The sequence below is a fragment of the Muntiacus reevesi genome, chromosome 2, assembly GCF_963930625.1.
Source record: "Muntiacus reevesi chromosome 2, mMunRee1.1, whole genome shotgun sequence".
Classification (NCBI taxonomy): domain Eukaryota; kingdom Metazoa; phylum Chordata; class Mammalia; order Artiodactyla; family Cervidae; genus Muntiacus; species Muntiacus reevesi.
The window spans coordinates 247,486,091-247,501,969 of NC_089250.1; the positions used below are offsets into that span (position 1 = coordinate 247,486,091).

At 55.2% G+C, this 15,879-nt stretch overlaps 1 protein-coding gene across 1 annotated transcript in view; it reads right to left on the bottom strand.

Moving 5' to 3' along the window:
- The window catches only part of ATP6V0D1 (ATPase H+ transporting V0 subunit d1), a 37,280-nt gene that overhangs the window by 13,876 nt on the left and 7,525 nt on the right, over positions 1 to 15,879 (bottom strand). Inside the window, exon 2 of the mRNA XM_065925545.1 lies at positions 5 to 176. Coding sequence (XP_065781617.1) covers positions 5 to 176 — 172 coding nt within the window. The remainder of the gene's footprint in view (positions 1 to 4; positions 177 to 15,879) is intronic.

Below are 15,879 nucleotides of genomic sequence, written 5' to 3' on the forward strand. Positions count from 1 at the left end.
TCACGTAATGAAGTCCAGAAAGCTGGCAAGCGGCTCATACGCGTGGTTCCTCATGTGACGGAACTCCACCACCATCTTCTCCTTGAGCCGGTCGTCGATGACAGACACCGTCAGCGGCGAAGCCTCGTTGGCCAGGAAGTTGCCATAGTCAGTGCTCTGCAGGTGCAGCTTCAGGTCTGAAACCCAAGGGTGGAGGCTGAGAGCTGGCCGTGCTGAGCCTACCCAGGATCCCAAGTCCTCGTCCCCACCCCAACTCTGGGCCCCAGCCCCTCCCCGGCCGTTGTGTCCTGCTGCTACCCTGACCCCCCAGCCCCACCTCCACCTCCCTGTTGGCTCAGAGCCTACTCCAGGGCAGTCAGGCCAAGGCCCTGAGATGCTCCAGACCCTTGGGCCCTGAGCCAGTACACTGGGGCCCAGAGCCCAAGCACAAGTAGAAGCATTGTTCCTCCAAACGACAAGAAGGCCTGGGAAACCCCAACCCAACATGCTATTCACAACCCGCAGCCTTTGAGGATCTCCTGCCTGGTGGGCTCCAGGGGTGCTAATTTAGTGCAGAATGAGACATGGGCCCTACCCTCCAAAGCCTCAGAGGAGCAAGCCAACATACCCTGTGGCGGAAATGACGCATATGAAATTAAGGACATGCCCCAGGCCACGGGTAAAGTGGAGAGGGAACCAAGGCAGGGCAGAGGATGAGGGAGCACTCCAGGCTGGGCCAGGTAAAATGCAGGGGCAGGAAAATGCAAAGGCAACAGCTGCAGGATGGCACGAGCGAGGAGTGGCCGAGGGCAAGTGAGGGGTGTGAGTAGGAGGCAAGCTGGGAAGACAGACTGGCCGTGCCCGAGAAGCAGCTGCAGGCAGGCAGCCAAGCCCACAGGCTCTCCTGAGCTCTTCTGAACAGAGGTGAGGTAACAGGGACAGAGGTGAGAAGACAGAGCAGAAGGGCCCTGGGGAGGCAGACAGGTGAGTCCAAGGGGGATTGTGGCAACGACCAGGCTCCCAGCTTCTGCTCGTGCCTCCCACCCCTCAGTCTCTTCTCCATCCCACAGCCAGAGCGCTCGGAGAGCACCAGGCAGAACCCCCACTGCATCTGCACACCCTTACCTCAGGGCCTCTCCCTGTCCCCCTGCTAGAAAGTGATGAGCTCTCCTCCAATGCCCCTCTCCAGAAGCCACTCCTGAAGGCCTACCACGCTCTTCCTTCACTTGTGCCACTTTTCTTTGTTAACACATCACATCCCACCCGGCACGGGGTACACAAACCATGACTGCAGGGACTCTGGGTCACTGCAGTATCCTAGAGCCAAGAACCGAGTCTGTTTTGGTGCATTTTCATGTTCAATAAATTACTGTGGAACAAACCAAGACTGGGAAGAGCACTGGTGAAGACAGCAGGAGGGTTTGCTCCTGAACTCTGAAATGCAGGACACTGCGGTGGCCATGGCAGCACCAAGGACAGTGGCTGAGAAGGAAGCTGTGTGGGCATGTGCAGGGGAGTGTGGATTACGGCTCGACAGCAGAGGCTGGCTTCGGCCTGCTTTCTGTCTGCTGAGGAGGCTGCCCAGGGGAATGAGAGCAAGGGCCACACCTGGGAACACTTCCACAAGCACCCCTGCCATGTGTCCGCGGGTCTACAGGGCCATGCTATCCTGGGATGCTCAGAAAGGAAGGGCAAGTGGGACACATCATCACTCCACAGACTGAGGGAACCCCTCGGTGCCCCTCCGCCTGTACCCACTTGGGAGAAGAATGCTCCCAGCCCAGAGTCAGGTGTATCAGAGAAGAAACAGAAAAATGCATAAGAGGGAGGGTGGGCGGAGGGGTGCTTGGCACTGGGGTGGACTCTTGACACCTGCGTCTCTCGGTGGCCCCTGGGTGGCACGCAGCACTCGTGTTCCTTTGTGGTTCCTGGGCGCTCAGAGTGAACTTTAACCTTGGGACGCCTGCAGGGGGCCTTCCTCTGCTGCTTTTACCACTGCTCTACTATTCACACCTTTTTCCCATGCCACCCAAAAGGAGGGCAGAACTGAGGACAAGTTGGGGCAGGGAGAAGCCACCAGACCCTGCTCTGCCCCAAGGACCTTACACCCCTCTGTCCTTGCCCCAGGCCATCCGCCTTGACCCCACTCTTCCCGCTCCTCACCTGTCTAGCCAAGGCCCATCTATGCCTGAACAAGGCACAGGTGAGAAGGTGCTTCGCTCAGTAATGCTCGACTTGTTGAGCATTAACCATCCGATTGGTACAGAAAAACTCTTAACTGAGGGGTTTCAATGTATTAGCAAAAGTCAGTATTTCTACCTCTAGTAATAGGTTTTATATGTTAGATTTTAATATGCTTGGCTCTGGATGAGTGCATAAAATTTTTTTTTAAAGAAACATGGTTTACTTGCACAAAATTGGTCAGTTTTGAGAGCCTGTTAATACTCGCAAAGTGGTTTTGCTTGTTGTGAAACAAATGGTATGAACTGGTCCCTCTTATTTTCATACTGAAATGAACTCTACTTATCAAGTCACATGTCATGTGCCCTGCTTTTATATACTTTTATCTATCAGTAAATACTGTGATACTTGAAAAAAACTAGTGGGCAGGAGTTCTGGCCTGAGCACAGCAGGTGCTCCAATCCCCGCTTGGGGAAGCCACAGAGCGGACAGCGGCTGGAAGCCCAGTCCAGCATATGGTGTTCTGGGTCAGACGGTCTGGCACGGCAGCTGGCGGCTCAAACCTGTCCATTTATCCATGTTTATCCATCCAGCCACTGTAGCCAGCAAAGTCCTTCTCGGGCGTTGAGCCTCCTGCCTCTCCAGGTCCCAGCTGGGACTTGGAAGTCAGACCAGATGCACAGGGCAAAAACCAGGGTTAGGGGCCCTCGTGCCAGTGACCCCACTGTTCTCTGGGACAGTGAGTTTTGGTGCTGGACCCCAGCCCAGTCTCCTGATTCCTACCCTCCGCAGCACCCAGGGGCTAGGCCTCCCATCCACACCACCCCCTGCTAGAAGGCTTCCCCATGTGCTGCGCTGCCCCTCCACGAGAGCCGCGCAAGCTCTCCAGCAGCCTGAAACCTCTCTGCTCCAGGTTCACCTCAGCGGGGCTGCTCTTCCTGGGCAGGCCCACTCCACAGCTCCCCCACCAAGCACCCTCTCTCCTCTCCAGCTCCCACCGACTCCATTTAATGACTGGCACTGATCAGGTGGGAGGCAGTACCCCAACCCCAAGTGGGAAACAAGACCCTATCTGGAAACAGATGGAGCCCTGCTGAGTACTCAGCCCCAGGCCAGCAGCGACCTGTGTGCTGGACCTCCCAGCCATGCCCATTTCTCTGTTTTGGAAAAAGGCAATCAGAGGGAACATGACAGGTGTCCAGAATCCCACAGTCAAGTATAGTGGGGTGGGAGACTGGGATCAGGCCTGCTGGGTTCTCTCCACCCTCAACTCCAGTCCCATTCCTCCCCCAACCCTTACATTTTTCACCCTTCTACCATGGCCCTTGGCCCAGATGGGCCTTTCAGATATGGACCCAGATGCTCAGGCAGACCTTCGTTCCAGAAGAGCTAGTGGCCCCCAACCCTTACGTTTTTGACCCTTCTGCAACCCACTCCAGTACTCCTGCCTGGAAAATTCCATGGACGGAGGAGCCTGGTGGGCTACAGTTCATGGAAACACGAAGGGTCGCACACAACTGAGCAACTTCACTTTCCACTGGGAAGTGGCCCAGGATGGGCCTTTTGGATATGGACTCAGCCACTCAGGCAGACCTTTGTTCCAGAAGAGCTGGCAGGTGACAGAGAGGTGAGAGGAGCCAGGGCACACCCCTGCAGAACCTCAGAGGCCACCTGGACACTCACTGCCCACCTGACAGAGGCCCTGGACTGGCATGACTCAAGGACAACCCCTCTGACATCACCTGTGGTGCTGGCCATTCCCAGAGAAGACGGTACATGTAAGAGGGCCAAGCTGATGGGTGGGCTCTCCTCTGCATGCCCCCTGCCCCTGGGGCTTCCCATGGTCGTTAAAGCAAATATCCTTGTGCCTTGGCTGCTGCGTTCTGCTGACACTGCATCTAGGGACTTGGCTGCTGGAACGCAGACGGCCGGGTGGTTTCTGCTGGCGTTTGTCAGATGAGAGCAAACCCGGGAGATTCTACTGAGACTCCTGCCCAAGGCCTGAGGAATCTTCCTTACCAGGAAACTCATGTTTAAAAGCCCCCAGTGACGCTGTCAAAGGGCCACTCCAGACCACGTTCCCTGGCCAAGCCCCACTTTCCCCTGTGACCCAGGGTGAGGGGACAGCCCACCAGCCAAGGCGGCGACTTGGAGGCTGGCAGGCTAGCTGATCTTTTGGCTCGGACCACACAGGGCTCTTGAACCAGCTTTGACCCTGTTGGAGAAACCTGGCACCCAGGCCTAGTGGCTGGCAGCCCCAAGCCCTTTACTCAGTCCTCAGGGCTGAGACAAGCCCATTAGAAACCATCCCCCTCAGCCCTCCGGCTTCCTGCTTTCTCTGAGGGATGTGGAGGAGGTGTGACCGGGGGTGGGATCAGAACACAGGAGGAGAGGCCTGGAACTTGTTGAGAAGCTTCGTGGGAGACTTGGCCACCCAGCCATGGCCTGGCCCCTGAGGGCAGACAAGGACGCCAGGGGCTCTGGGAAGGCCGGGGCTAACTCTGTTCTGCGCCCTGAGCTCGGCAGCCTGAAAGCCTCGGTGACAGGCCCTGAGAGCCCCAGACGTGCCTGGGCTGAGGCTGGAGCAGTGTTCTGGTTAGCACAGACTCGGGGGACCACTCTGGTCTACCCACAAGCCCAGCTGTCTACCCCAAATCCTCCCATCCGTGGCCCAGAACCAGGAATGTCTGGCCAGCTTGGGATCTCTCACAGCAAAAGACTCCCTCAGAGGCTGAGTTCTCATGTCCAAGAAGATGCTGCTGCTGCTGTCAGGAAGTTCTCTCTGAAGTCTGACTTTAAGCCCTCCTCAGAGGATGCTGATCAGCTCAGTTTCCCAGTGCCTCCAGCCTCCCCTAAGGGTCTGGGACTTGCTCCTCAGGACCCCTCAAACCCACCCAAGACCCCCCAGACCTCCTCTGCTTCCCAGTGTTGCTGTCCTCATGTTCTGTGACTGTTCTCCCAACTCTGCCTCCAGGGCCCACTGAGGCCTCCTCACTGCTGTGGGGCTCTCTTGCTGGCCTCCTGTTCCACATCTTCACTCCCTGTTCCCAAGTCCACTCTCCACACCATCACCCGAGGGCAGTCTTCTAACTCCAACGTGTCACTGTCACCTCTGCTAGCAGCCCCTGTGGCCCCCCGAGTCTGACCCCCGGCCGGTGAGGCCCCACAGCTGCGGCCCCAGCACTGCCTCTGCCTCCAGAGTTGTTCTCCACAGAGGGTGACCCGCCTGTGAGCTCCGCTCTAAGGCAGCGCTCCCGGGAAGTGCACAGGGTGCCCGAGAGAAGCCCTGAAGTCCAGGAAACAGGGCCGCTTCCTCAGGCCCAGAGGGAGAGGCTGGGTTGGGAGGGTACACCCCCAGCATGCTGAGGTGAGAGTCCTGCCCTCCCTGCTCCACAAGGCTCCCCATCCACCCCGAGGTTGCCTGTGTCAAAGACCACTGTCTCTGCTCCAGCAGGATCAGCCAAGCTCTCAGAAGGCACCCAGGCGGGCTGCAGCCCAACACCCACCTGATGTAGCGGTTCCTCCCAGGGCCCTGCCAGACTCCTGGAGGCCCCACAGCTGCTGCCTGTCCCTCCACTTCCTGCCTACTCCAACCCAGGTCCTCCATGCCAGGACCCCTCAGAGCAGAGCCTGGCCTCAGCTAGCACCTCTGATTACCACTGTCACCCTGATTAGTAGGAGAGCATGGGGACCCCTAGCCTGTCTAATGCTCTCTTCTCTCTGAAGGACCAAGTATGGGCTTGGCAGCCAGCTCCAGTCAGGCCTTGAGAGGTGGCAGCAGGGCAGCCCTGCCTCCCACCCACTCCCTGAAATCTTTCCTAGATCCTGCCAGCCCTGAAAGTCATCTTTTGGCCTCACCAGGGCTCCCAAGCGTGGGCAGTACATGGTGTCTCCAGTCCCTAACCTCTGCAGCTTCTCCCCAAGAGCCTCAGCGAGGCAGGGAGGGAGGGTCTTGGCCCAGGCCAGTGGTTGGTCTCATGCTGCCCCACAGGCCTGGCAGGCACAGAGGCGGCCTTGGCACAGTCCGCAAGGCGGGGCAGCCCCCGACTCTCGACTCACCCATGGCCTCATGGCCCACGGAGGGGCCCTGCTGGCCAGCTGGCCACAGCCGAGTGTGAGAGGACAGTGTGTTCCCAGACTTCACTTCTGCTTTTCCAGAGGTCACTCAACGATGCTCTCCTGGGGAGCTCAGGGGTTTTCAGGAATTGAGGCCCGCTGAGTGAAACCAGATGTACAAATACACTCCCTAGAGCCCAGTGTGCCCATCCTGCCACTCCCTGCGAGAGTGGCGGAGCCCTGGAGCCTGTTCCACCACTTCCCTGAGCCCAGGTGAAGCAGCTGTTTTGAAGGAACTGGCTCTGGGCTCTTCCTCCAGTGCTCGTTTGGCCCTACGGGCTCACTAATGCTACAACTTCCAGAGCTCAAAGCAGCGACACTCAGATAGACGGACAGATGCGGACAGATGGCCAGGCTGGTGGCTCAACAGAGCTATAACTCCTCCTTGGCAAATGAACTGTGTTTAAGTCTCCTCTCCAGGCTCTGGGGGGGCGGGGCGGCGGGAGGGAAGAAGGGGGAACCTCTCTTCTTCGCATCAGCTCCAAAGCAGATGTAGGCACTGGCTGGCTGGCTGTGCAGGGTCAGAGTGCCACATCTGGAACTCCCAGTGTGGGAGCCAGAGCATGCAAACCATTAACCCTGGGTTTACCTGCAGCGCAGCCTAAGCATCCTCTTACCCCCAGACTCTGCCAGGGCCCATCACAGCTTCCCTGCCAACCTCATGTAAGTGACCAGCCCTGTGTTCCAACTCTTCCTATCAAAGGCCAGCTCTTCCCCCTCCTCCCTCAGATGTCAATTGCCATTCCCTATCCAGAGCCTTGGCATTGCTCCCACCCCAAACTGAGGTGCCCACGGCCTCTTGCTGGCCCAGGAAAAGGTCCATAGACAGCTACAGCCTCACTTCACCAGGTCACTGGTTTCAGGACATAGTTCCTTAGGTGCCTTAGTGGGACGAAGGGGAGAGACCCCAGGCTTTCGGGCCACAGTGACCTGAGTTTAAATCTTGCCCCACGGCTTGACCCTGAGCAGCTGGTAGAATCTCTGGACCCAGATTCCTGGCTGTCACCTGGTGAAGGGGCCTGCAGTGCCAGCTTCCCAGGGTGGCCACTGAACAGAAATGGTGTTGCCCAGAGAAAACCGAGCTCTGCACAGCAGTCTGTCTCTCTCCTGGCGGAGGATCTCACCCAGGGCTCCCCGACTGACAGGACTGGCCCCAACCAGGTGGTGTGTGTTCTGACTCTGGGCCACTGCTCAAGCTGTCCCCCTTGGCATTCCACAGGATACCCTTGCCCTTCCTTCCCATGGTCCTGACCTTCCCTGGGGGCTCTGTTGTTCCTCTCCTCGGGGGCCCTTGTGTAGTGCGGGCACGCACGCACACAGGCCACACTCTGCTCTCTCTAGGGGAAGGATGAACAGAGTGGGCTCAAAATCTGGGACTCCAGTCGCTAAGCCCATGCCCCACCTCACCTATGAGCAGGATCACACAGAGCTTTGGGCGGCCCAGCCCCAGGCACCTGGACAGAGGCTAGGACCCAGGTCTGCGCCTCCGACAATATGGTGAGCTACTGCCCCGCTGCCCTCGGGAGCTGGTGCAGCCAAGGACAGCTCTTGCTCCATGGGAAGCCCCTGGGCCGGCGGGCCAGCAGTCTCGGGAAGAACCTGGAGACTACTGTTGGCACGGTCACATGCAAGTTACTGGGTTTCAGCTGGCATAAGGCAGAGACCCTGCAGGAGAAGGACAGCGAGTTCTCCTTCCCAGGTTCCTAGACTAGCATTTTGTCTCATCCGTGGAGGCCTTTCAGTGAGGTGCGGCATTCCCAGAGGGGGGATGGGACTGATCTGTAGCCATGGCCCAGCTGACACTGGGGTGGGTGGCACCACCCACCCATATATCAGATATGGGGGCCTGATAAGCAAGAGTGTCACTCCCTGGTTTAGGAGGCAGCAGGATGTCTGACTTGGGTTCACCACCCTTCTCCCTGCTCCGAGACAGGTGGCAGGTGCTGGCAGAGCACATTTAATTACCCTCATGCTCTCAGGAACACCTCGTCCCTGCGGCTGGGAGAATGAAAGCATCACTCACAACCCATGAGGAAGTCAACCCATCCGACAGTCAGGAGGGTGCCAGGCGGGCGACGGTCCCATGTGCCAAAGGGAGGGGCAGAACTGGTTACGGCTGCACCCAGGGCAAGTTCCAAGAAGCTCTCTGCTGACTGAGTGGAGATCCGCCTGGACAGCCCCTCACCAGGACATCCCCACCCAGGGCTCCCCGGAACTGGCATGTCCCGAGACACACAGGGCTTGGAGGGCGGCTTCCCCTGTCACCCTCCCCTGAGAATTAGACAGCCCGCCTCACCCTGGGAGGCAGGGGCCACACCTCTGCTGCTGCCCTGTACTTTGACCCTGAGCAGGTTCTTTCTTTTCCAGGCTCACCACCTCAGTTACAGAGCCTGCAGGCTAGAGTGGACCTGGGGCTTCTTGGCAAGAGCTTCTTTGCACTTTCCCAAAGATCTAAGTCTGCCTGGGTGTTGAATGAGAAGAGGGATAGAGGTCCGGTGTGGCCAGGTGCCAGGCAGCCCAGGAAAGGCCAGCTGTGGCAGGGTGCTTCTCAAAAGCTGGCCTGTGCCCCTGACAGGCTCCTGGGTCCGCTGGTCCACGCCACCTGTGCCTTTGCACGCGGCATCTGGCTTAGAGGTTAAAGTACTGAGGGTGGGGAGAAATGAGTGAGCTACAAGCCATGACTGGCAGCCTTGGGCCCTGTGTGTCAGGTCATGGGTCACAGCTCACCTGTATTCCTCGGCTCCCAAACCTTAATTTCCACACTGGATACCACGTGGCAAGACACCTGGGGGGATGGAAAGCGCCCCAGAATCAGGGCCTCTTTCACCTGACCACCCCTTCCCAAGTTGGAGGCTGAGCACCAAGAGGCACAATACAGGCAGCCTTCAGTGAATAAGTGAAGGAAACCATCAACAAATCTAGAGAGATGGAACCGGAGGAGCCAAGATAGATGTCAGGAGGCCGTAAGCAAGGCCTTGCGCCTCACCTGGACCCAGTTTCCCTGGGAAGCTACGAGGGCTGGATGAGATTACTTGCAGGGGCCCAGTCAGCTCTGATATTCTACTCTGATCAAGCCTGGATCTCACTGACTCTCTGCAACTCCAGTTCCTGAGGGCCACAGAAGAGCTCAGGGTGAGGCCAGTGGCCTGGCTACCCCTGAATCAGCCCTTCCAGAGCTCACAACAGGTGAAGGGAGGGCCCAGGGCTGTGGAGCAGCGGCAGACATGAGAGGCCAAGCTGAAGCTGCAAAGATACCACAGACACCTCCTTGGAGGGGAAAGCCCCATCCATCAGCCAAACACGAAGCCTCAGCTGAAGTCAAAGCCTAAAAACCACTGCCTGAGTGGCCAAAGCGGGGACAGGTCTGGGCCAGGCCAGGGTTGACCAGGAAAGTTGGGCCTGGTCCTCCGTGGGGGCTGTTTCTCCACACATCCCTTTGCCTGCCATAACTCTGCCCCCCCAGGACCACCCACACTCACATGGTGGTCGGGGGAAGTTGGGCAGCTGCACCCTAGGCCCTCGAGCTGCAGGGTGAGCTACAGGGTGCTGGGTGCAGACAGGCAGAGCAGGTGCCAGGTCCGGCCCACGTGGCCCTTCAGGGCCTTGATTTTCCTGCCTCTAAAAGAGGAGGGACGCCATTATTCTCATGCAAAGTAGATTTTTTTTTTTAATCATCTAAGGAGTAGGTGTTGGCTGAGGCAGATGCCAGGGAGGCCAATGGAAAGACTACTCCAAATTGGGGTGCAAGGTGGAGAGTTGTCAATTACCTGATAACCTGACTGTGTGTACCTATATCCTATAGAGCCTGAGGTGCCTGATTTGGTCTCTCCCAGAGTCACCCTACACACATGTCCCTGTATGTACTACATGCACCCCTACATGCCCCCCCAAAGTGCTGAAGAAGGCTGGGAGGAGAGGAGTCTGTCCTGAGGATGAATTCTCCATCTCCTGGAGGGACAAGAGTAGCAGAACCAGTGTGGAGGCCACCCAGGGAAGGATGGTGCTTCTGGGAGTCTGGGGCGCATGGCCTTGACTCCTGGCAAGCTCAAGCTCCTGTCTGGTGCCCCCAAGACCCTTGGTTCATAGCTGGCACAGTGTGCTGAAACTATTGCTCCAACTCTGAGGACTTGCCAGTGTGACCCAGGTGGAGGTAAATGAAGACAACTTGGGAGATCAAGCCTGCAGCAGTCTGCACTGGGCACTATGGTGGATAGCATCCCAGGAGAATTCCCTGGCCTTCCTCTTCCTAACCCAGGAAGCAGGGGCATAGGGAAGTGAGGGTGGAAAGAGATGGACAGGAGACACTGAGCCATAAGCTCTATTTAACCTGGGAAGGCCGACTGGGAACTTGGGTGAGGGAAGTAGGGCCCAGGGCAGAGTCCCAAGGGACAGTGGCTTGAGGTAGATGCTGCCCAGAGAAGCAGAGGAGATGCACCAGTGGGTCCAGCCACAGCCCCTTCCCCCGCCCTCAGATGGGCGGAACGGTCCTGGTGCACCCCCTTGTGGCCAAAGGGAGGATGGCACTGTCAGGAGTCCCAGGCTCGGCTCTGGCTCCCTGCGATTGTAGCAGCCTTGGACTCCAGGTCTGTATTTCCCCTGCGTGAAATGGGGGGAGAGGCTGCAGGCACCTGCAGAGCCATACAGAAATGGAACAAGAATAGGACTGGGGTGGACATGAGTCAGGAAAGCCAGAGTGGAGACAAAGGGAGCCTGAATCTGGTCATGAGGGTCTGGTCTGTCTTGCATCAATGAAACAAGTGGCCGTCTGAGGGGTAAAGTGAAGAGGTTGCAGAGGAAGCCTGGGCATGTTCAGTCCTCTACACTCTTGTCCTCTAGTTCCCCCAGACCATCCCAAGCCTCCAAATCCCTTAATTCAGTTCTCTGCTCCCTGTCTCTAATGCCTAACAATATATCCTTTTTTAAAAAGTGCTTAATAACACAAAAGCAGAACAATCTACAACATGGTGCACTCATTCCCCATACCTCACATCCTAGCCCCTTGCCAAAACCAAAACCCCCTGGTCTCTTATTCAATCACACAAATACCTACTGAGCATTCACGCTGGCTAGGCACTGTGCTGTTGAGAACTAAGAACATGTAAGTGATTCGTTTCATTTTACAGATGAGCAAACCAGCTTCAAGGCATTAAATCACAATGGCCAGCGTCACACGGCAGGGCAGAAAGGGAGCCACAGTCTCCTGCTATCTGACCTCACACACGACTTAAGAAAGGCCCTGGTGACCCAGAGAGGCCCTCGGGTCCTAACCCTGAGCAGGCACAGGTGATTTATAAGCGAGACCATTACATCATGTGCTCGCACATCTTCATTCTTGATGTCAACCCTCCTAACAAGCTGGAGCATGTCTGACAGCTGAGCCCAAAGCACAAGAAAAGCTACAAGTAGGAAAAGATGTCTAGTGTGCTGTAGTCGACACTGCTGACCACATGTGGCCAGGGGCAAACCACTGGATGCAGACCTGGGCCCTCTGAGACTGTGGCTCGGTCCCATTTCATTTCACATCTAATGGCCCTAATTCAAGAGAAGCTCTGTTATCTTCAGCGTAAGCTGCTATGAAAGCAAGAAAGCAAGACTAATACATTCCAAAAGGGGGTTATGCAAAATGTTTAAAATCTGGATCTTTCCTTCTCTGACATCCAAAAACCCAGGTCACCCAGGAAGTCTCATCTTCAAGGGCACTGAATGGCTGACATTTGCCTGTGCTACGGTCACTTCAAAAGGCCCTGAGGTTCAGACACTGGCTCCACCTCAGAAACCAGGCCCAAGAATTCAGTGAGAAAACTGAGGGACAAGAGTGTTATCACCCACCAGAGCAAGTTCTGACATAAACTCCCAGGGCAGGGCTTCTGAAACAAGGGTTATCAGTTCCTGTGTGGACTGTCTTGACCATAAACAGCTTCCCAGATAAAATCAAGCTACAGTATACACCAGTATACAGTATACACCAGGAAGATGTAATCAGAGAAGAGAAAACAAGAAGTGGGGGAGGGGGGTTGGGGGAAGGCAACAGGAAAAAGAGAAAAATGGACAGGTGAGAGGTGAGCTGAATATGGGTGGGGCTCTGGGGCTCTGCTCTGAGTGACATGAGGGCCTGGGCCTCATGAATCCCCTGGACTCTGAGTCTTCTGGTGTAAAGAGAAGGGAAGGGGCTTGATGGGGGCTCCCTAAGAGTCAGACCAGCCCTACAACGCTGTGAACAAAAACCTGGAAGAACGCCCTAGCATCACCAGCAGGGGTCTCGGCTTGGATGGCAGATGGGTTAAATGCCTTCTCTTTGCTCACCTATATGTTCGAATTTCTCTTATTTTAGATATCTTCAGCAGATGTTTTAAATGATAAAACGTTTGTTCACTACACCACACCTGAACGATGGAAGAGTACTTAAAATTAAAGACTGACATGTTTCCCCTCCCAGTCCCTCCAATCCTTCTCTACGGAGGCTGCCACTCCAGGTTGGTTGTCTACGCTTCCAAACACAGTTTCAAATGCACATTACCTGGTATTCTACTAAAATGGGACTATATTACACCAACACTTTGCAACTTCTCACTTAACAAGATATTTCTAAATCAATCTTCATGGAATATCACACTTCTGAGCACCTGAATAGTATTCCACTGTGAGCACAGACCATGGTTTATTTAACCATCCCGTCAACAGCAATGGCTCTGGTTCTAACAGGTTGCAGTTAGTTACCTACAAGGCTGGTGTGGACACCTCTGTACATGCCATCCTGTGCTCCCCTATGGGATGTGACCCTTTAGGTGGGTGTGTAGGGTCACACAGTACCTACACGTGCAGTATTTAAACAAGGCAGTAAAAGCTTGTTCCCCAAAGATCTATACCAAGTTACCCTTCCACCAACTCCACTTTTGGAATTTTTTAAAAAAATTATGTTTAGGACTTCCCCAGCAGTACAATGGTTAAGAACCCATGCTGGTATGATCATCACTGGTATAATCTCTGGTCAGCAGGAGAAACTGAGATCCCACAAGCCATGAGGCACAGCCAAAAATAAATAAGTAAAAATTATGTTTAGTTAAAAAGAAGATCCAAAAAGAAAAACAGAAGGGACTTCCGTGGCAGTCCAGTGGTTGAGCCCCTCAGCCTCCACTGAGGCACGAGTTTGATCCCTGACCAGGGAACTAGGATCCCACTAGTTGCGTAGCAAGGCCAAAATTAATTAATTCACTTTTTTTTTTAAAGACACCTACATTAAAAATAATAACAATAAAAGAAAGAAACCACCCTGCCCAGTCATGCAGGAAGGAGGCACGGCAGGGGTGTGAAGGGGAAGCCCTGGCTGTGGCTCTCTGTGCTCTGCTTGCCAAATTAGGCTCCATGCCAGGTATGCTCCTCAGGGCAAGCTTGTGTCCCCTTGGCCCGGCGTGAAGGCTGCTCTCCAGCCTCCTGGCAGGACTTGTGGGCAGGACGAGGCTTCTAAGGGAGTTTGCCCTGGTGGCAGGCCAACAGATGGCGTGGGCCGAGCTGCCACCGGCCAGCATGCTGATGACTTCCAGACTGGAATCTTCAGGGCTGCTTCCCTGGAGCTCCAGATCCACACAGCCACTGCCCTCAGACACGCAGACTGAGCGCTTCTGAGACAGAACACCTCCTCCACCACCTGTCCATGCCCCAGACCTTCTCCCTCTCCTGGTGGACCCCGTCTCAGAAACAGTTTCAGCACCCACCCAGACATCTGAGATCAAAATCCTGATCTCTGACCCCTCTCACCCCTATACCTAAAGCAAACTGGCCCAATCTTGCGGGTCTCATGGCCTAAGCTGCTCTCTGACCCCGTTCTTCTTCTGCCCACGTGCCACTCCTGCCCCAGTTCAGCCCCATTCTCTCACCTGGAGAGCTAGGATAGCGTATCCTCTAGCCTGGCTCCTTCTAAACCAAACTTCCAGGGCCCCATATCCCGTTTCTAATCGCATCACACCACCAACCCTCACCCCCCCTCACAGTCCTCCCCTCCTCCATGTACAAGCTGGCTCATGGTAGCAAGACCTCCCTCCTGCCCACCCCTGGCCCCCATCCCTGCCCTGGGGCCTCGTCCTCTTACAGCAGCAGTCAGCTGGAGAGGAACAGTCTAGTCCCCACCACGGATCTGTGCCAGCTCATCAGTCATTGGGCATGGGGGGAAGGGGTCTCTTCACACGGCAACGCCACTGGCCAGGGCAGTGGGGACAACACAGGCCATCAAACACTGAGGGGAAAACTTCAGGTGTGTGTGGGGCCCTCCCAGCTCAAGAGACTCGATGTAGCCGTGGCTTTGGTCCATGTGCTAACGCTCTCCATGTGTACACCCCTCCCCCGAGGGCCCCCCGACTGGAGCTGCTCTCTCATGCTTGTGGTCATCAGGTTGCCAGAACTGTGTCCTCTCTCCCTCTGGATCACATCTGGCTCTGAGGAACTCTGGGCTGAGCTAAGTTTGTCTTGCTGTCTAAGCCATGGTCACCCAATTTCATCAAACCAATATATTCTCCTCTGACAAACAAAATGGAACATACAAAATGTTTCCAGGCAAGAAAATAAACAGAAACTCTTGAGCAAGACATTTCCCACACACTGACCCTGACCTAAGTGAAGGATCTCCCTCTTACTCTCTTTATTACAACTTTCATCCTTCCTCAGCCACATATCTTCCCAAGGCATCAGAGGCCTTCGATGAACCAGCCAGAGGCAACTATCCACCCTCAACCCTGCGTACCCCTGACACGTGCTCTATTTTCTTCCTAGTTCCCAATTTCTCCTGATCTTCTATGCAGTTTGATGTTTCTGAAACTGCAAATGCCTTCTTCCCACTTCCATGACCTGGGTACTCTTTTGTGTGACAGTTTTACTGAGATATAGTTCACATGTCATACAATTTTCCCATTTAAAATGTACAATTCAATGGCTTTTAGTATATTCAGAGTTGCACAACCATCACAATTAATTTTACAACATTTTCATTGCCCCAAAAAGAAGCCCTGTAAGATGTTACTCCTCACATGCTCCCACTGTGCCAAAGTATGCCTCATGCCTACTGGACATTCAGTGCTATCTTTTTAAAAGTCTCTACTGAATTTGTTACAATATTGCTTCTGTTGTTTATGTTCTGTTGTTTATGGCCATGAGCCCTGTGGGATCTTAAGCTTCCCGAACAGGGATCAAACCCGCACCCCATGAGTTGGAAGGTGAAATAATCTTAACAACTGGACCGCCAGGGAAGTCCCTCAATTCTGTTTTGATCTCCACCAGTCTCTCCATTAGGTGTACGTGCCCCCCAAGCAAGGCCTGTTTGATATGTTTTCATTACTCACTTGAGGTCCAGCATGGCACCCGCCTCCCGGAAGTGACGAGAAGGAATGACCATAGTGGGAGCAGCTGGCTTCCCTGATTGCTTACTTGGCAGCAGGCCCTGTACTTACATGCCGCTAACACCTCACAGTGATTCTGTTAATGCTCTCATTGTGCAGCTGGGGATAAACCACTTGCCCAGGGTCACAAAGCCAGTAAGAGGCTGAGCTGAGATTCATCAGTGAGCTGAGTTTATCTGTCAGCTCCGCTCTCTCCATCCACTGTCTCTGTCCATCC